The sequence below is a fragment of the Protopterus annectens genome, chromosome 15.part0 (genome assembly GCF_019279795.1).
Source record: "Protopterus annectens isolate FY-2018-M chromosome 15.part0, PAN1.0, whole genome shotgun sequence".
NCBI lineage: Eukaryota > Metazoa > Chordata > Ceratodontiformes > Protopteridae > Protopterus > Protopterus annectens.
This window is the reverse complement of record NC_056749.1, coordinates 2,024,698-2,047,349: the sequence shown is the minus strand read 5'-3', so window position 1 is coordinate 2,047,349 and position 22,652 is coordinate 2,024,698. Positions and strand designations below refer to the sequence as shown.

The 22,652-nt window shown below is 40.3% G+C and overlaps 1 protein-coding gene across 4 annotated transcripts in view; it reads right to left on the bottom strand.

Annotated features, from left to right (window-relative positions):
- The window catches only part of LOC122790092 (DENN domain-containing protein 1B-like), a 1,285,568-nt gene that overhangs the window by 497,632 nt on the left and 765,284 nt on the right, over nt 1-22,652 (bottom strand). For 2 of the 4 annotated variants that reach the window (XM_044057656.1, XM_044057657.1), the window contains exons 6-8: nt 21,011-21,080; nt 10,181-10,261; nt 8,522-8,608 (exon numbers count right to left, since the gene is read on the bottom strand). In XM_044057656.1, coding sequence (XP_043913591.1) covers nt 8,522-8,608; nt 10,181-10,261; nt 21,011-21,080 — 238 coding nt within the window. Of the gene's footprint in view, nt 1-8,521; nt 8,609-8,686; nt 8,811-10,180; nt 10,262-21,010; nt 21,081-22,652 lie in introns of those variants that run through there. The other 2 variants (XM_044057659.1, XM_044057658.1) reach the window with 2 other exon arrangements.

The window sequence follows — 22,652 nt, the reverse complement described above, 5'->3', positions numbered from 1 at the left end:
TGTTATGATGAAATGTAGGTGGCACACCTTCTGATATCTTGGCATAGTTGAGTAATGCAGTATTAAATATAATAAAAGATGCAACGAATGACACCAAAGAGGCATGTTAATTACATTCTGTGTTCATAAAATGGTCCAGTAGTGTGCTACTGACAGTATACTTGACATGCACTAGCACCCATAAAGACATGCTATGTTATAAACAAAGTATAAAAAATATAGCTTTTTACATATACAAAATGTATTATTGGAATGTTATCAAATAATTAGAGTAACATTCACACTTTTACAAGTTAAACCTGCATCACACATAACTGTCATTCTTTTAATGCAAGTTTATATGGTATGTATCCTTTAAAAAAACAACAGTCTGCTTTATATTAAACATCTCATACAAATAGTGCTTGCTGAATCGTTAAATGTTACTTCTTTGAGTGCAATGGCTTTTTAGTGGTTGAGATACTTTGAGATGTTTTTTGTTTGGTGGTTTGGAAGGGTTTGAGGGATTGATGTGTGGTGTCGAGGTGGCTTGGATTCACTTGAGAGTGTTTTTGTGTGAATTGTAATTGTGGGACTGTTCATTTTCAAGCCTTTATCATGAAAAACAGTTTGAAACAATTTAGAGTCATGAGCACTTTTCTGATGCTGCTGGAGTTCTGAAACTTCTAAGAACTGTCCAGGTTACATCTTCTGTCTAAAAGTAAGTAATCATAATATTCTGAATCATATTATATTGTTTACCAGGCTGAGGAGTGCTGATTCATCAATGTGACAAAGCAGAAATTCCCTGAGGCTGCAAGAGCAGAATACATTTTTTCTTACATTTATTTCACTGAATTGCACTTCTTAACACTTACAGTTGTGCTATACACCTAATCTACTACATTTTGCACTGCTATAAAGCTTTTTTACTGTTTCACCGCATTTCTGCACTGTTTTATACTGGTTTAACTGTATTTTCATCGCTAGATAGTTTCATTACTGTAATTGCATTTTTATTGAATTACTTAACTGTAAACTGCTTTTTTTACTGAGAGTTGTATTTTCTGTTTCTGAATGCTCTATCTGTGCTTTTCTGTGCATTTTTGTGAGGTGTCTGTGTTCTAGTCAGGTTGCATAGTCTGGGTAGAGGCCTGCTGTTATCCAGGCCTGGTTGTTTTGCTTGGTGAGTTTCCTGTGTTTCTGGCAGAGATCTTCTGTTGGTAGTGTCTTGTGAGGTTTCTGTGTTCTAGTCAGGTTGCATAGTCTGGGTAGAGGCCTGCTGTTATCCAGGGCTGGTTGTTTTGCTTGGTGAGTTTCCTGTGTTTCTGGCAGAGATCTTCTGTTGGTAGTGTCTTGTGAGGTTTCTGTGTTCTAGTCAGGTTGCATAGTCTGGGTAGAGGCCTGCTGTTATCCAGGCCTGGTTGTTTTGCTTGTTGAGTTTCCTGTGTTTCTGGCAGAGATCTTCTGTTGGTAGTGTCTTGTGAGGTTTCTGTGTTCTAGTCAGGTTGCATAGTCTGGGTAGAGGCCTGCTGTTATCCAGGCCTGGTTGTTTTGCTTGTTGAGTTTCCTGTGTTTCTGGCAGAGATCTTCTGTTGGTAGTGTCTTGTGAGGTTTCTGTGTTCTAGTCAGGTTGCATAGTCTGGGTAGAGGCCTGCTGTTATCCAGGCCTGGTTGTTTTGCTTGGTGAGTTTCCTGTGTTTCTGGCAGAGATCTTCTGTTGGTAGTGTCTTGTGAGGTTTCTGTGTTCTAGTCAGGTTGCATAGTCTGGGTAGAGGCCTGCTGTAACCAGGCCTGGTTGTTTTGCTTGTTGAGTTTCCTGTGTTTCTGGCAGAGACCTGTGTTTCTGGCAGCCATCTTCTGCTGGTAGTGTCTTGTCTTTGCTGTTAGTGAGAGTAGCAGGGTTGTCTGACCTTCTTTAGCATGAGTGATTGGTTGAAAGAGCAGGGGCAAGCAGGACTGGGTAGTAATTCAAGCTTCTAGATTCTTCCATCTTTTCTGGTATTTATACCCTGTGTTTGCCAGGTGTTGCACTTGTTTGTTCATTGTGCACTGCCGCTGCACTGTTTTAACCCATTGCCAGGTATCTCAGTTGCATTTTTCCCCTTACTAGCACTCCTGTGAAACTGATGCCCTCCCTTGCAACTACTGTGATTTTATCCAGCCCTACTCACACCTATAGGTACTCCATTCTGATAGTACCCACTCTACCATCCTTTACCTCTCTTCCACAGATTCTGGCTACCATGGACGGACAACTTCCTGTGGTTTCTCCTGCTAGTCTTGTTGATATGGGCATCTTTTGTCCCAGGCAGGTATGATCCCTAGCCTTAAGCAGCATCCTCACTGAGTATGTGTCCCAGGCAGCATCCTACCATCACACAGAATGATATAGAGCTCACTGAGTATGTGTCCCAGGCAGGTATGTCCCTGGCAGCATCCCCCCATTCAGATACCATATAGGACACTGGTGATGTGTGTCCCAGGCAGGTATGTCCCTAGCCTTAAGCAGCATCCTACCATCACACAGAAGTATGTGTCCAGCCTTAAGCAGCATCCTACCATCACACAGAATGATATACAGGTATGTCCCTAGCCTTAAGCAGCATCCTACCATCACACAGAGCTCACTGAGTATGTGTCCCAGGCAGCAGAATGATATCTCACTGAGTATGTGTCCCACAGGTATGTTCCTAGCCTTGAGCAGAGCAGCACCCCACACCCAGAATGATATAGAGCTCACTGAGTATGTGTCCCAGGCAACTGAGTATGTGTCCCCAGCCTGGGACAGACTATGAGGACATGATTGACAGATTATGATGCTTTGTCAGAGATGGCCTTCCCTTCTCTCTGGCAAAGGCTTGGGCTCTTGCTTGCCTGCCTCCTTTTAGGCAAAGTCATGAGGACAAAATTACCAATGTGAAAAATTCTTCTAAATGAAATTTGAAGTGCATGCTGCTAAACGCAGGCATCTTAACATGAAACTGCACTCATTGCAAGCATTCCTCGCCCTGGAAGATGCTGACATTTGTGCAGTCACACACATCCAGGATGGTCAAACAGTATGACTATTGACAAAACACCTATACAGATCATACATACAGATCCCCAACCATGACTCAAGAGGCCCACTCCACCTATCTGGACTGACTTGAATCCATAAAGATTCAGACTAGAGTGGAAGACCTATTCTAGCTCAAACACGAATGCCCAGAGATTCTTTGACTTTGTCATTGCCAGTGCATTGGATCAGCTGGTCAACACCCCCACAAGAGGTGAAAATATCCTGGACCTGGTACTAACCAACATGAGTAGCCACTGTACCACCCCTACAGTAGCTTCCTCCTAGTAAGATCTGACCATAAAGCAATCACTTTCAAAGTCGTCATCCTCCCTACCCCCCCCCCTTGCCAGGGCTGAACAAAAAACTTTTCCAAAGCTGACTACAACTTCCTGAGAGCAGGTATAAGCAGCTTCACAGCCACCATCCCTTCAGTTGAATCAAGCACTAATGTCCAAGCTTACACCAAAAAAACTATATGCGCACCTATATAGCTGCATGGACTCAGCAATATCTGACAGGACCAAATCATCTTCCTGAAGGAAAACTACACCTGTCTGGTGGACATCAGCAATAAACAGAGTCTATAATAAAAGAAAAACATTGCTGTCTAGGACCAAGAAGGAGCAGGTGCCAAGTTGGAAGCAATTTCTCCTTTGTCTGAACAAGCAAATAAGGTCACTGGTGAAATTCCATAAAGCTAACTTTGAGTCCAAATTGGCCACATCCACTAAGGACCATCACAAGGCCTTCTTTGCATACTTCTGAAATCTCAAATGTAACTCCCAAACCTTGGTGGTCAAAAATACCACATACACAAACACCATAGTTATAGCCAACCTGCTGGCTGGAAGACAAGCTCAGTGAAAACTTCACCCCCCTGTCACCTGATCAGTAAACCAGGATATCCCCAAGGCAAAAAATACAGCCTCCATGGGACCCGACAACATCCCTGGCTGTGTCCTACATGAACTCAGGCAAGAGGTCTCAGCACCACTAGGCACCCTATTCAACCAAAACCTGTGCACAGGCTTCATCCCAGCAAAATAGAGGCCAGCCACTGTCATCCCTCTATACAAAGGTGGATCACTCACCAACCCAGGCAATTATAGGCCCATCAGCCTAACTAGTCTGATCTGCAAGCAATGGAATGTGGTATCATAAACCTTATAAACAAGGATACTGGCAACCTCCAGACACCTTATCCCATACAGTTTGATTTTGTCAAAGGGAGATTGTGCCTCTTAAACTTTGTCGACTTCTTCGAAACAGTCACCAAAGCTATGGATGAGGGGAAGATGGTGCATACCACCTACCTTGACCTAGCCAAAGCCTTTGACAATATTCCCCACTCAGGCATAATAGATAAACTCTTCCAGCTAGGCATCAACCCATATGTTACCAGATGGGTAGCTAACTGGCTCACTGATAGAACCCACTCAGTCAAAATAGGGGAAGCCACCTCTAGTAGTAGATCTGTAACAAGCAGTGTACCCCAAGGATTGGTCTTGGAGCATCTACTGCTTGAGATATACTTTTCTGAGGTGCAAGCCAAAATCAGTGGCTGTGGCTGACCAAGTTTGCAGATGACAACCACTGAGCAATGGATGAAAAGGAATCACCTAGCACTCAATGCCTCTAAAACCAAATTAATGTTATTCACCCCCTCTAAGGCAACTTCTTTCAATATAAACACATTCTACATCTCTAGTCAAAATAATGTACCTCTGGAACTGGTGTATGAGACCAAGTTACTTGGGGTCCAAATTGATAGCCAGCTCAAATTCAACTCCCACCTACAGCTAAATATCAAAAAAAAACCATCAAAAACTAGGTATGCTTTACTGACAAAATCATTACCTTACACCTGCTACCAAAATCACCCTCTCTACCTCATTTCTTATCCCCTCCCTTCTCTATGGAGCTCCACTCCTAACTAATCTACAGACCTCTCTAAAAACACAACTTTCCTCTTGCTACAACAAAATTGCCAAGTTCACTACCAACCACAAGTCCTCCACCCACCACTGTTCCTCTCTCCAAAAACTAAAATGGCTAGAGCTACCCAGTTATCTCGCATATACTCAACTAAATCTTGCACATAAGCTCATTTTCAACCCCTCCCTCTGTCCCTCCCTTTCATCAGCCTTTAAAATGCACCTTCCTGCTAGAGTATTAAGGTCCAACAATCAAACTCTATTAGAAGTATATAAACCAACTCGTCCCCCAGGCAAAAATCTTCTGTCTTATGGCCTTGCACGCCTTTGGAACTCCCTACCACCTTCCATTCGCACCACCCCCAACCATTTTATATTTAAAAGATATCTTCACTCACATCTAGTATCCCAGTGGGAATGCTCTTGCTCCCACCCCATATAACTAACACTTGCAAACTCCATCTTCCTTCTTCCACTGTTTCCTCCTGCAACTTTCCTTATTATTCACCCTAACTCATACATATTATTATTCCTACAATAATTGGAAAGAATACACTAGGCCAGACTTCCTAAGTATTGCTTCCTAATACATTATTACTTCTCAGTATTTTTGTGCATTGCTTCCTAATATGTTATTATTTCTCAGTATTGTCGTGAAATGCTTCCAAGTATGTTATTATTTCTCAGTACTTTTGTGCTAAATTTCCCTTTAGTCTGTATTACCTATTAATTTCATCACTAGACTGTATTCATTCTAGTTTTTGTATTATTTGCAAATTGTTTTTTCTTGTATGTTTAACTTCTGTATAATGGTATAATTTGTACATCTATAATGAATAACCTACTGTAACCTACTTAGTTTTGGAGCTTTTCTCCCAGGACTCCATTGAAAACAGGTTCATTTGGCCCAATGGACTATCCTGGCAAACCAACTGCAAATAAATAATAAATAAATGACTGCAAGCTGGGCACTGTCATAAATTCCCCTAGTGATGTGAACATTCTCCAAGAGGGCCTTAACCAAACTAATGACTGGTGCCAGAAGCATGGCCTCAAACTGAATGCCAAGAAATGCATCATTATCCCCTTTGGGGAAAATGATGTCCTCACTAACTATCACATTAATAACAACGTACTAAGCACACAATCAGTTGTGAGGGCCTTTGGGCACCCAGGTTGATAGCAACCTGATGTTTGACCACCATGTTGCCTCCGTTGTACAGAAGGCTTTCTACATGGCCCACCTCATAAATAAGGGTACTTCATCCAGGAACAAGGAGGTCATAACATCCGTGTGCTCCTCCCTTATCAGACCCATTATCGAGTACAATGCTCCCTTCAGCATGTACCTTTCCAAGCACATGCAGCAGTTGGAGAGACCACAGTGGTTCCTGACCAGGAAAATCCAGGGTCTCAAACGCCTGTCGTATACAGATAGGCTAAAAGCCCTGTCCCTCTACTCAGTCTCGTACAGACTGCTCAGAGGTGACCTGTGTCTGGCATACAAGGCTGTCTCAGTCTCAGCCTTGATGGAGTTGCTGCATTTCTGTAAGTTAAACTCCACTTGCACAACCCACATGCAAGGTCTCAACCTGGTCTGTGACATTAATAGAACTTGTTGGCAGGACAGATTTGTGTTTGAATGACTCCCCCATCTGTGGAATAGACTTTGTCTCCATGTCAAGCAGAGTACCTCACTAAACATCTTTAAGAGGAACCTGGATGACTGGATAGGAAACATACCCCTGTGATCCCACCTGTGTCCTTGCTGGACAGGGAAAACAGGTGCTGACTTTGTGGGAACATGGATGAAATTCTTGGCTAGGCTTTTAAGGGTCTCCAGGCCAATAGCCTAGTATCCTCCTATGAACCGATAAGCTAGGATGTCAAAGGATACGACTTAGATAATAATCAAAAGACAGTGAATTGCATTCTACACCAGTGTCACATATTACGCAGTTCTGAATGCTTGCTTCCGATAGGAAACGTAACATGCAATAGCACCCGGGAAAGTTATGCTATGTTATAAACAAAGTATAAAAAATATAGTTTTTTACATATATAAAAGGTACTATTGGAATGTCATCAAATAATTAGAGTAACATTCACACTTTTACAAGTTAGACCTGAATCACACATTAAGTGAAATTGGAATCCCAGATAAAATGTATTTTCTGTGGCACAAATGTAGTCTCCTGCTTCCCACTTTCATACAAGCCCCCCCCCCCAATCCCCCCAACCCATTGTTCTCTGGTACAATCCTTTTCCCTGCTACAACAACATGATGGAAGGATTTATAGGTGGAGTCAGTTTTCAACAATCACCTTTGAAGTTGCATGAAAAGGGTTGCAACAGTAACTTCTCTGCAATCCCTAGATATTTCACTGTGACCACAGATGATAAGATTTAATGGTTCTCACCAAAACTGTCACACACAGTATATAAACCCTGCACATCTGGAAGAACTACTGGTTATCACATGATAAGCCATCTGCCCTTGCCCATCAGTTAATCAATAACTAACACAGAAATTCTACCTTCATTGACTGGGCCTACTTTATATGCAGTATTACATCCAGAAACATTTATAAAATATATCTGCTTTAGAAAGGAAAGAATACACAGGGAAAAGCTCATTTCGCCTGTCACAATAATTGAAGACAGTTTTGCTACTAGTACCACTGAATGCAGGTACACCTCCATTCACCTTTATTGCAGGAACACCCCTGTATTCACATTTAATGCAGGTACACTTTCACTTGCCTATATTGCAGGTACAACCCTATGTTCACATTTAATGCAGATATACCTCTACTGACCTTTAAAGCAGGAACGCATTGTGTTATTACAAGTAAACTGATAAGTAATATCAGCAGATAAATTCTGAATACAAATTAAAGAGCTCAGAACATGAAACTAGAATAGCTTGATTACAGAGTTATGTAACAATGCAGAAGTCAATATATAGAACATGCCCACCTATTATGCTACAAGCACTATAAAAACACTTGAAAGGAGCTTTGAGTATTTCATACGTGCAGGTCATTTAGTGCATAAATGCTGACTTGGCTGAAACATATTTTTCACTAAGCTTGGCTGGCTGTCTCTGATTAAGCTCTATATAGGTGCAGAAGTTAGTTATTAGAAACAAATCAGCAGTGGTTATCACAGAACACAGATGTTGTCTGATTGGATATAGAAGAAAAATACAAATTACAGGTTAGAAATTTATACTGCAAGGCCTATTGGCTTTGTATTACAAGTTAGAGTTAGTAAATGGAGACTGGGGCCCCAGTGCAGCTTAAAGCTTACTATCAAAAGGGTTAATGTGGAAAACACCTGAAATGTTAAACATTATATGTGTGATTTTGTTCCTTTGAGACTGAGTTAGAGAAAGATAATTTCATGGTTAACAAGCTGTCCTGCTGTTGCCACAGGGGTTAATGTGTAAGCAAGTAAAAGACTGCAATGTACGCATTTAGGGGTTAACAGTGCACACATCACAGCAAAAACACACTGGTTATCGGGTACAGGCCCGACTCACCGACTGCATACCACTACCATGGTCCTTAACAATCGCTCTGCGCTGCCCTTTCAATAGTTTCCTCGTTGTTATTTTCATTCGATGTCCCTTTTGTAAAAATACAGTGTTAAAATGTCACATTTTAACGCTTTGACACTTATCTGAAATTCTACTGAATAAACTTACAGTATCAACTGTGTTTCTGCTGGCAGTTACAAGACAAGGTTTAAGCTGCTGTATTTTGGAGTTAGACATCGTCACGACGTCACTGCGCAGTGTTATGCCAGTGGCATGGAATGCTGAAGTAACCCTGTAACATGTATGATGGTAACACAGGAACACTTATTAGCAGTGTCATGGGATAATCAGTGACCCCATACTATGCATGCTAACATGATGCAAACACAAGTATATCTACTAGTGGTGCCATGGGTTGCTCAACGAACCCCCCCACAATGCTCATCCATGTGACACTATAGTAAAAGACCACATACTAACTTCATGTCGTCATATAATGCTACTAGGACAATGATGTAGGACCATAAGAGATGGCTTCAGTGGTCAGCCATTTTTAATGTAATCATAAATAATGCTGCTGCTGCTGCTGTGGGTGTGGAAAGAGACATGCAACACTTAGTAGGTGACAAACATATACAATAAGGTTGAGACTCAGGATGGGAGTTGGGAAGAATGAAAAAGAGTCCAGTGAAAATACATGGACTGTTCAGTGGTACACAAAGAGAGATTCAGTGCCTGGAAGTGTACAGTAACACACGTATTGGGTACTCAGGAAAGGATGGTTTGGGTGAGAAGGTGTTGTTAGCCATCAGATAGAAGGAGGATTCAAGAATCATGAATCATGCATCAAAGAATTTAAAGGTGATCCAGCGGTAGGAGGAAGAGGAGGAGGCCTTTAAGATGCCCACCAAAATGTGGGAGGAGGTAGCTGAAATATTTAGTGGAACATGGTAAACTCTAGACTTTCTGTCAAGTTATATATTCATACCTGACAAGGTATCCTAAGCAGAATGCAGGCAAGTCTGATGCCTTATCAGAAATCAACTATGTTGCTGACATTTACCCTGAAAATGATTAAAAAATATAAGGCAGAAAAAGCAATTGTTTGCATATCTTACTGTCAAAAAAAAATAAAAAAGGTCAGACTTAGTGAGTTTTGTTCTGGTGGGGCCTGTCTGGTACTGTATAAAGGAGTGATTGGGAGCAGGCAACACAAAGTTACTGCAGTCCCAGTATCTCCCAGTAGGTGTCACTGTATACAATTGTGTAGAAATTATGGCCTGTTTGGGGAATGAATGCTGCACATTGACATATATTTGCTGTCACCCTCCAGGGTGTCTCGCAATGACATCCACGTCTCTTTTTTATGACATCATGCTCATTAACATTATAACATACTGCAATGTCTGAATACACTTACCCAGCTACAGAAATAAACAAGGAGATTCATAACCTAAAATTAAACTGACTGACTACAACAGGATAAACAGAAAACCCAAGTCTTACATCTGAAGAATGAAATGCTTCAGCATTACATAATCCTAAAATAAACTTAGTTTTCTTTTGTCTCAGACTAGCTCTAGTTAACTGTTATGTGTATATCGACATGTCTCTCACAGTTCAGTTAAACTCACATAATAATCAAAATATGGAAATACTTACAAATTCCAGACTTATTGGACAATCTGCCTTTGGTACTGGGTGGTTATAAAGAGATATCAGTAACTCTTCCATTTCTTTTTTCTAAAATAAAATGTATATACACACACATAAGTAACTGCATGTTCTTATTAACACTACTTCAATATACAGGATAAAAATAAAAAGCTGTACTGGCTGCCCCTACTCCTGTCAGTAAGATCTAGTGCCACGAAACACCCCCAGCTTTGGAAGACTGGCTGATTTCTAACCCTGAGGGTAGCAGAGTTAAAATTACTCCTTCTGTAGTGTTACATGTGGTCAGAGGAATGGTTATGCTATGCCAGACACTCTGGAAGAACTACTACAAAGGCCAAAAAGGCCACCCTCGAATATATATATCCTTTAATTCTGACCAATTCAATACCACTAGACATTTCTAACATTAGTTATGTCACTGCTTTTTGTATCAGCTGAATAATGGCTTTTATCTGACACTAAGAATCAAAATGTAATTGACTGTATTCAAGTATTCCACCCGAGTGATTTTATATGAAGACATTTTAACAGGCAATACTTCATTCAACAAGACAATAAGAGCAGGCACTACAGACATAAAACAATAAATGCCTTAGATAAAAATAAGGGAACTGACTGATGGTTTGCCACTTCTGTTAGCAATAGTTGATAGCCTGAAACTAACGGTATCAGATATATAATAATAACCAGTGGGACTAAATCAGAATTACATAACTGCCCAGTTTTGGGTAATAAAATGATGTATGCACATTACTGTAAAGTATACTGTGCTAGTCTGAATTAAGATTTGCATTTTACAGTTACACTGCCCATGAAGACATATGAGGAGCAGTCCTGTATGTCCACGCTGATTATTTTGTTAATATAGGTTCAGAGTCAATGAATCTGGTTTATAGGACATATTAGCATGTCATGAACTTTACTCCAAGAATGAGGACAATATGGAACCATGCAGGTATTCCAGCCATTGCCCTAAATATATTTTATACACATTAGTGTAAGAGGAGTGACTGATAGTGGACAACACAAAGTTACTGCAGTCTCACTATCTCCCAGTAGATGTCACGGTATATAATTGTGTGAGAATACTGACTGTGGTGAGCTGACAGTTACTACAATACCAGGGTCTTCCAACAGGGATCACTGTAGGCAATGGTGTAAGACAATGGACTTGGGGAGCTCACATCTGCTACAGACTAGCCCAGCAGTTGTTATTGTAGATGATGGTGCAAGACCTCAGACTGGGCTTCTCACTGTCTCTGAGGTTCATTCTTCTGTCAGCAGGAGTCACTGTGCAGCAGCAGTGACTGTGGACAAGCTCACAGCTGCTCCAGTTCATTTCCGTCCCAGCAGGGGTCAGTGTCGATATTGGTGCAGGAACACTGACTGTTGGAAGCTTACAGCTGCTGCATTTTTAGCCAGTTCCAACAGGGGGCAATGGTGTGTGAGCACTGAGTGTGGGGACCTCATGGCTACTGCAGTTCCAGTGTCCCCCAGCAGAAGTCACTGTACGCAAATGCAGAGCAGCACTAACTGGGGGTTCGAGCATCTCAAAAAGGATCAGTGCGTGCACTTGGCACTAACAACGGGCAGCACAATGCCAGGGCACTTTTATGGGCTAGGCATTTTAAAGGCCCCAGGGCCATTAGCCTAGTACACACCTATGAACCTATGTATAAGAGCTATCTGTGGAAAAACGCACTGCTGGTGCAGTCCTATCATGTACGTATTCTATGGGACAGTGTGTGTGTGTGTGTGTGTGTGTGTGTGTGTGTGTGTGTGTGTGTACTGGGGCTAAAGAAGATACAATAGCTAATCCCATTCTACCCCAGTGGACACCCCGTAGGTCACAGTGTATACCCTTGCTAACTATTGTGAGTTCAAAGCTTCTAAAACTTAAGACACATTCGTGGCAACAAATGTGGCAGTTAGGATTACAGCTACTTCATTTCTGTTGTTGAGTCAAAGGGAAAACTCACAGCTATCATGGTTCCTGTTACATGGATACTCTAACATTGTTAGTGGTTAAGGAATGATACTTCTATTGATTATGTAGCCTCCACAGCCAAGCTGCCTAACAAGGTAGCCAGATCTGCTCCAGTTTGTTTATAGTCGTCTTACTCTCGCTATTAATCAATTGCATCTATCCTATACATGCTTGAATCTCTTCACTGCTCCATCTGCCTCCACCTCCTCAATCCCATGGGACCATGAGACACTCTGTAAATATACAACACAAGGCCAGCAGTATATGATCCAGAAGTCACAAAATAAAAATAAAAATACTAGAATTCTGGGTGACCGCAGCAATCCCCAGGGATGGCATAAAATACTTACTCTTAAGGAACAACATTGGATCATTACATTGGGGGCTCTATTTCCCCCTGGACTCAATGACCACTTGTAACCATAGGGATAGAGGTGGGTATAGTTCATATTTCAGGTTTATGTTAAATGATCTATATAACATATTTTCATCATGAATTATTATGATTATTGGTTTATAGTAATCTATATGCCTCTATCTCTTATATTTTTCTACAGTTTTTCATATGTTTCATATAGAATCCGATGAAGGGCAGTTACAGGTATATCAATATACCTGCTTCGATTATAGCTGAACCAAGCATTATGGAACCTTGGACCAAGCATGGATTCCCCAATCCGGCTACGTCATCATTTATTAACCACATATTTTTTGGTTGGAACACCTAGTGCACTTTGTTCATGTTCTTGATGTGACCCCATGGTTATGATTATCATTAACCATATTATGTGTTTTCTGATACCAGTTACATTCATGATACTTAATATAATATGTTGGGGGCATTTCATAATATTTTTCTCATTATTACATGATATTTATATAAATGTTATATTTGTTATCTAATGTTAAGCCATGTTCACATGCATAATTATGCAGTATAGCTATGTATATTTTTAGTATTAAGCCATGATTGCATTTACTATTGGGCATTACAGCAGTGTATATATATTTTTTGTGTTCTTTCTCTTTAACCACACATTGGTTGCATTTTCCACTTGTCTCCCAGGTGGGGTGTGTCTATAAATGGATTGTATTTTGTGTGAAATGTTCTTACACTGAAGAAGGCATTGGTTGCCAAAACCGGTCTGTCTTACTAATAAAGGGCTGTTTTCAGCCAGTTATATGCAATAGATCTAGTATTTTTATTTTTATTTTGTGACTTCTGGATCATATACTGCTGGCCTTGTGTTGTACATTTGAATGGTTTTGGCCGTGCATCAACCTACCTGCATAGCATCATGTTGGGTTACACTCTGTAAATATTCCATGGGGCCATCAGACACTCAAGAACGGAGGACTTTTTGACCCTCTTCCTTGCTAGATACACTCTCCTTATAATGCCCGCTTTCACCTTCGCACTGCCTCTGGGGAACACGATAATTTCTGTGATGTAACCTATCACTTTCTCCTCTGTTGTTCACTGCGTCTAGGGAACTCGATCATTTCTGTGATATAACCTATCACTTTCTCCTCTGTTGTTCATTGCGTCTAGGGAACTCGATCATTTCTGTGATATAACCTATCACTTTCTCCTCTGTTGTTCTCTGCGTCTGGGGAGCTCGATAATTTCTGTGATATAACCTATCACTTTCTCCTTTGTTGTTCACTGCGTCTAGGGAACTCGATCATTTCTGTGATATAACCTATCACATTCTCCTCTGTTGTTCACTGTGTCTAGGGAACTTGATCATTTCTGTGATGTAACCTATCACTTTCTCCTCTGTTGTTCTCTGCGTCTGGGGAGCTCGATAATTTCTGTGATATAACCTATCACATTATCCTCTGTTGTTCACTGCGTCTAGGGAACTCGATCATTTCTGTGATATAACCTATCACATTCTCCTCTGTTGTTCACTGCGTCTGGGGAGCTCGATCATTTCTGTGATGTAACCTATTACTTTCTCCTCTGTTGTTCACTGTGTCTAGGGAACTTGATCATTTCTGTGATGTAACCTATCACTTTCTCCTCTGTTGTTCACTGCGTCTGGGGAGCTCGATCATTTCTGTGATGTAACCTATCACTTTCTCCTCTGTTGTTCACTGCGTCTGGGGAGCTCGAGCATTTCTGTGATGTAACCTATCACTTTCTCCTCTGTTGTTCACTGCATCTGGGGAACTCGATCATTTCTGTGATATAACCTATTACTTTCTCCTTTGTTGTTTACTGCGTCTAGGGAACTCGATCATTTCTGTGATGTAACCTATCACTTTCTCCTCTGTTGTTCACTGCGTCTGGAGAACTCGATCATTTCTGTGATGTAACCTATCACATTCTCCTCTGTTGTTCACTGCGTCTGGGGAACTCAATCATTTCTGTGATATAACCTATTACTTTCTCCTTTGTTGTTCACTGCGTCTGGGGAGCTCGATCATTTCTGTGATATAACCTATCACTTTCTCCTCTGTTGTTCACTGCGTCTGGGGAGCTTGAGCATTTCTGTGATGTAACCTATCACTTTCTCCTCTGTTGTTCACTGCATCTGGGGAACTCGATCATTTCTGTGATGTAACCTATTACTTTCTCCTTTGTTGTTTACTGCGTCTGGAGAACTCGATCATTTCTGTGATGTAACCTATCACATTCTCCTCTGTTGTTCACTGCGTCTGGGGAACTCGATAATTTCTGTGATGTAACCTATTACTTTCTCCTTTGTTGTTTACTGCGTCTGGAGAACTCGATCATTTCTGTGATGTAACCTATCACATTCTCCTCTGTTGTTCACTGCGTCTGGGGAGCTCGATCATTTCTGTGATGTAACCTATCACATTCTCCTCTGTTGTTCACTGCGTCTGGGGAACTCGATCATTTCTGTGATGTAACCTATCACTTTCTCCTCTGTTGTTCACTGCGTCTGGGGAGCTCGATCATTTCTGTGATATAACCTATCACTTTCTCCTCTGTTGTTCTCTGCGTCTGGGGAGCTCGATCATTTCTGTGATGTAACCTATCACTTTCTCCTCTGTTGTTCACTGCGTCTGGGGAGCTCGATCATTTCTGTGATGTAACCTATCACATTCTCCTCTGTTGTTCACTGCGTCTGGGGAACTCGATCATTTCTGTGATGTAACCTATCACTTTCTCCTCTGTTGTTCACTGCGTCTGGGGAGCTCGATCATTTCTGTGATGTAACCTATCACATTCTCCTCTGTTGTTCACTGCGTCTGGGGAGCTCGATCATTTCTGTGATGTAACCTATCACCTTCTCCTTTATTGTTGATAATGACAAAAATCAATGCTTTAAGGAGAAATGGAAGTAACTCTAGAATCCATACCTCTGGATCCTTTCCCCTTAGTCAGTCCAACACAACTGATGGGTATGAGCTGCTTGTCAGATTTGATCCAGCTATACTAAAGCTCCAGGCCAAAAGCTCATTCTATGGTGCTTTTTTTTCCACCCCCCCTCCCCCCCGCTATCAAGTTCCTTCATACTGAGATTATTACAGACAGTAGAGAACATAATGTCTGAAGGAATACAGGATAGATCGGCAGGAAACCTTCTGACAATCTGCCAGGTCATCGGAGAAAGACAGGTTGGAGGGGGGTAGGGGTGGGGAGTCATACTGGATGGATTCGGATGAACGGATCTGGTATTATGCTAAGCACATAAATTCTGTATATTTTTCATCCTGTCTGACTAAGCAGACTGTTGGGTCAGAATTCCAAGCTACTTGTAATCCTGAATGGCATCATGACAATCCTATGGTTGCTCCAAACGAAGCCCTGGATCTGGATAAAATATCTAGCTTATAATGCTTGGAAATGGTGTGCAATGTCCTCCAAGTGGCTGCAGCACAAATGTAATCCACAGTGGGATTTCTGAAAAGGAAGTAAAGTAGCCATTAATCTAGTACAGGGCCTTTTAGCGTAACTGGTAGAGATAATTTCTGTGATGTATAAATAAAGGAAATGCAATCAAGACCCATCTGGACAAAGTAACTTTGGACACCTTTTGTCTCTGTTTTATGATTGGGGGGGTGAACAAGATAAATAAGTGACTGTCCTTCTTAAATGACTTGCCCTATGAGGGTAAAACCTCAAGTGTCTGTGAATACCTAGAGTGTGAAAAATGTACTTTCCTTGGTTTGAATGACTGGGAAAATACTGGGAAATGAATAGGTCGATTGAAATTAGTCTCAGTCATAAATCTTGGAGTGAAAGGAGGGATTACTACAGAGGGACACTATCCTTATTCAAAGATTCAAAGAAATGTTATTGTCATTTAGGACCAAACAAGTGCAGCCTAAATGAAATTACAAATGTCAGATCATGAGAGAAATGCAGTGCAAAAAACATAGATACAGTATGAGAGAATAACATAATAAAGAAAACGAACAACACATAGAGGGCAGGCGTGTGTCTCAGAGAAGAGGCTTCCCATCCGTGTGAAGTAGAATTTCTTCCCTACCCTATTCAAGCTGGACGGTAAAGTGGAAATTCACCACTGGTCTGTCTCCTATGCCTCTAATGGACAGAGGCAGCCTACAAATGCCTGATCACCCATGACTTAGTTTACACATACCCCTTAAAATAACCTCTAGGGCACCAGCACTTGTTGGATACATTTGAAATGCATGGCTAGGCTTATAAAGGCCCTTGTGGTCATTACCCCAGTATACACTATGAACCTATGAACCTAAGTAATGTTGTGAAACTGAGGGTTAAATGTAGTCCACAGACCTCTGAACACCCCCAAACCCTAGTCAGCATGAGTTATGAGAGTAATTCTACCAAGGCACTGGTAAGTTATTTTATTTATTTATTTATTTTATTTTACATTTGTTAACAGAGATAGTCCGACTGGACACAGGTCCATTTTCAGTGGAGGCCCAGGGAGAAAAGCTCCACATTAAGTAAAATTTTCACAATATGTTAAAATACAGTATACAGAGAATTTTCAAACCATATGTTAAAATACAGTATACAGCAGAAGACATTAGAAGACCTATATATACAGGAAAAAATAGTTACACATGGTTAATAACAGAATAAGTATACAAATTCAATCAGCATTAGGAGAAGACCTGGACTGTAATATATATTACAGTAGGTATATTAGGAAGTGAGGTATATAAGTGGAATAATTTGAGGACTTATGTAATACATGGGCATAGCCACTTATTCTTTAAGTGTGTTCTAAGTGAGTGTTTAAAGTGAGAAGAGGTAGAGGCAGGAATCAGAGCAGGGGGGCGATTACAAGAGGTAGGGGCAGAAATCAGGGCAGGAGGGAGATTACAAGAGGTAGGGGCAGAAATCAGAGCAGGAGGGAGATTATTCCAGGTTCTAGCTATGGAGTGGGAGAACAGTGCTTTTCCTGCAGTATTGTTAGCCCTAGAGATACAGAGGAGGGGTTTGTCGGAAGATTGGAGAAGACGATTTGTACTATAGTGGGTGAGAAGATGGCCTAGTGCAGGGTTTTTTTCTGGATGTGTAACCACATTGTAGGCAATGACTAATTGGTGATAGGTTAGTAGCTGGGGAAGTTCCAGTCATTGCAGTTGGGAACAGGACGTTTTGACCCTGCCAATTCGCCCCTGGACGATTTGCCCCCAACCTATTCAACCCCAGACGGTTGGACCCCAGTAAAAAATGTAACGTAAGTGAAGCCGAAGCACATGAAAGCAAAAATGGAAATGAAAGACCATCTAAACATTCTTATAATTGGTTTAGAGAGTATTTATTTTTTATTTATGTGCTTCGACTATACTTACTTTAAACACAGCATTAACTAGTCCGGAGTTTCCGTATAACGATGACTTCTGGAATTGCTTGAAATCATAGATGGAAGTTATAGGTGCTCAGTACTGCTGGACCTGTGAGTAGATTTTAGGAAGCTTCCCACCTTTCTTACCCTGTCTTTTGTGTCTCATTTTGCTTATCCAGAAGTAGCATCTTCTGTTAGAATAGTGCATTACGGGGCTGTGGATGGTTTTGCTACACAGGAAGAATGTGTGAGGTGCCCCCAATGCTTATGGTAGCGGGACTGTTTGTTGTGCTGCTAGATGGCAGTTCCCAGGTGCAGCATTGTGGAAATACCACCGACTTCAGCTTCTTATTTCTTTTCTTTTTTAATGTAGCTGCTTGTGTCACTTCCACACGCCTTATTTTCACCCAGTTAGTTTTCTCTTAAGTCATCAACTTCGGTGTCTTTCTTAGTTTTCCTGTGGCGAGGATTTCTGCATTACTAATGGTAACTTGGCCCTGTATTTTTGTTTCTTAAATGCTTTACTTTGCATTTCTCATGGTGAATCTAAGCTGTGAGAGTTCAATCCGTGTTACTATCTTTTAACGTGCGTGCATTCCTTTCCATTTAGGTCACTGCAGACGACTTTTCATTACAGAACGTATAAACTGTTTAAAGCATTACAAACCTGAGGACTGTGGTAGCAAACTTCCACACATCTGGGGGAGGGTTCCACTTCCTTCAATGTTCAGTGTCGTGCTTGATATACAGTGTTTAACTAATGCTACCATATAGTGAACATCTCCAAGATTTTATATTTGCTAGTGTTTGTCTTTGGTACTCTATTAGCAGTTGGCATAAAGGGTAAGATGTTTACCTACAAACAGAAGGTTATAAAGTATGTTATAAAGTAACAGTGGTCATAATATGTTAAAACATAACACTAGTTATTTTATATTAGAGATTTCAATGTTATATTTATACTAACCAATGTCATAATTAAATAAAATAAAAATATTCTTAAAAATATATTTACAATGAAAAATTAACAGTGTTAGTATTGAATAATTGATTAATGAATAACTTAATGATAAAGTACTTAAAAGAATATATTTGGGGTCAAATATTCTGGAGTTGAACTGTCCACTAAAAAAATCACACATATATGTGTGTGTGTATATATATATATATATATATATATATATATATATATATATATATATATATATATGGGTCTAGGACAGATGCTCGACTAGCATATGTCCAAATCACAAAGCATTGAACACACATGCACAAAAGTGCTTAACATCGAAAAGCACTTCCGTGTATGTGTAGTTCAAAAAAAAAAATCTACATTTCTGCAGGGGGGCTCCCTGCACCCCCCACATCCCCCTACTTTATTATTCTCATTCTGAGATTGCACTACAGTGGGGAAAAGGGAATTTTCCCTTACCTGCACTGTAGTCTGATCTACGAAACAGGCACACATACACGGAAGCGCTTGTCGATGTTAAGCGCTTTCGTGTATGTGTGTTCGATGTTTTGTGACTCGGACATATGCTAGTCGAGCATGTGTCTGGATCCCATATATGTATATATAAATATATATATATATATATATATATATATATAGAGAGAGAGAGAGAGAGAGAGACATATATATATATCTATGTATATATATAGATATATATAGATATATATAGATATATATATATATATATATATATATATATATATATATATATATATATATATATACATGAAATTGTACAGAAATGCATTGGGGTTGAACCATCCAGGGGCGAACAGTCCAGGGTTGAAGAGTCCTGCTTCCTTGCAGTTCCATTAGAGCCTGGCAATGGTGGGTTCTAAAGGTGGAGTTGCAAACTTGGCGATTTTATTATAACATTATTCGACTCTGGCAAGGTCAAGTTTTCTAAGCTTGGTAAGAATTGGAGCAGCATACATTAGGGTAGACAAGAGGTGAGTTTGGGCTACCGTAATCTGTGCTTGTTTTGAGAGGGATTTCCTGTGCCTATATAGTGTTCCCATTTTTTTATGGACTTTTTTGATAGTTTGTGAAATGTGGACGTCGAAGTGTAGATTTTTATCAATTTCAACTCCTAGGAGTTTGGTATGGTCAGAGGGAGAGATAATAGTGCCATTTTTGGAGGAGATAGTGAAGGACAGAGGGGTGGAAATGGTTTTGTTGGGGGTGAAAAATAGTAATTTTGTTTTATTAGGGTTTAGGATAAGTTGGATCTGAGTGATACAACTTTCCACAGAGCTAAAGGATTCCTGGGTTTAGGATAAGTTGGATCTGAGTGATCCAACTTTCCACAGAGCTAAAGGATTCCTGGGTGAGTTGTAAGGTGGGAAGTGATGGTGCTGATCAGATAAGAGTTGAATTGTCAGCATATCGTATAAGTGAAGCATGCTGTGTGGTGGTATGGAGATTATTGGTAAATATGGAGAAAGAAAGTGGGCCTAATATGGATCCTTGTGGTACACCTATGGTAGTTGGGAGTAAGAGGGATAGCACACTTTGCCATTGGACAGATTGTTGCCTATTTGACAGCTTTTAAACCAGGCTGTAGCAGAAGGGACAAAGGATAGGGATATCAGGGTGTCTAGTAGTAAGGAATGTGAAACCATGTCAAATGCTTTGGAGAGGTCTAGAAATATTGTTGATACAAAGTTATTATTTCTATGTTGGTTGATCAGATTGGTGTAAGAGAGCAGAGCGGTCATTGTGCTATGGTGTTGTCTGAAGCCATGCTGTGTGGGGGAGAGGAGATGGTGTGAGTTTAGGAATTGTGTTTGATTTCATAATGCAGATGTACGGACTCAGGCCATAGACATGGAAAATGATGTACGTTAAGGCTTTACTAACTTCAGTTATAATAAAATTCAGAAATTGGTTCCTGTTGTAGAAACATCTTGGAATCAGGTTTTCATATGCCCTCCTATCTGCTGAAAGCTTTGGAGTTACATCTAAGAAAAGATGGAAGGTGCTGGAAGTTAAACAGCGTCACCTGAAAAGAAACGTCAACATGTAGTGAGGATGGTTAGATAACCATGACTTACCTGTGCTGCTGCTAATAAATCTGCAAGATTGTTGAGGAGTTTGTAGAAGACCTCGAACCAGGGTAAGTAGCTAAAAGGCAAACACAATGGAAACAAACTCTGGTCAGGGGGAGTTGCTCAGAATTTTATACGTTTCATGAATTATCTTGTTTTCATCACTTAGCATTTTGCAATCCAAGTCTTATTAGTTTTTATTATGCATGCAGCAAACAAGCACACCATTTTGCATTGGTAGTTTGTGTTCAACAGAAATATAACTGAACTATGAAGGACTGAAGAAGTGCAAAACTATCAGACTGTAGCTCACTGCTGTTTGTGGTGCATGTAACCGGCCAGTCATTACTGCAGCTCTAGTATTTTAAAGGAATAAAGTACTCCAACCATGTGAGTAGGATGTAATATGCTACAAGAGACACAAAAAATAACCTCTGGTTTTCAGTGTACCAGGGTACACAGAAAACCAGTAAGTCATCAAGATATACATTTAGTTTTATTAAATCTAGACAAAACACTTAATTATTACTGTTGAAACACAGGTGCCCAGTAGGAAGGTAGCTGGAATAAAAAAGCTGAACCATTCCAGCTACCTTCCTACTGGGCACCTGTGTTTCAACATTTTGAACGTCTGAACTGGTTTGGACTTATTTGTTTACTAAATTATTACTACTGTGTCTGTCAAGAGTTAAACCAACCTTGGAATTTTTGATGGCCTGTACACTGTACACTGTACTAAAATAAGATAAGTGCTTGGGGGGAGGGAGGTTCACTGACTTTTTACAAACACTTTGCATGGTCACTCTTACTCTGCTGGACCATCCAAAGACCCCACTTCATGAGTGTAGCCAGGTTTATACCTACATTAATACTTTGTAAGCTATCATGTACAAAATATTTTTTTGAAAGGGCAGCGCTTTGCCCCCTTAAGGCTAGGCTGTGTCATACCTTCAAACAAAAATGAAATAAAAATGGTACAACTGAGTCAGCCAAAAAATATGACTCCATGGTCATGTGTGCTGTATGGACACTATTATCACTCGTGTGTAATGTACGGACACCGCTCTCACTCATGGGTGCCATATGGACACCACTATCACTCATGTGTAATGTATGTGCACTGCTATCACTCATGTGTGCTGTATGGACATAACTGTCACTTGTGTGCTGTACGGACATCACTGTCACTTGTGTGCTGTACGGACATCGCTATCACTCATGTGTGCTGTATGGAAACTTCCAAATAAAATAACCAGCAGCACAATAACAATCCAACGGTACACAGCGTAGTAACCAGCAGTCCAAAATCTAATGGTAAAGAGCTTTCAGCTACGACACCAGCCTCTATAAGACAATGAGTACAAAAACAAGAAATCTTTATATAGATGTGCTATTACTCTAATAAAACAATTGACAAATCAAGCAATTACAATTAAATTACCATTTGACAATTAAAATCAAATAAGATATAAAACATAAATGCATGAATGCAAATACTAAAACATGACCATTATGAACATGAAATAAAATAAAATAAAATTGTGATAATATATGATATGAAGATATGTAAATGCCTGTCTATTATAAGCCTTAAGCTTTAAAACGCTTGTAATAGATATTGAGTCATTAAGACCTGGAAATTGCATGG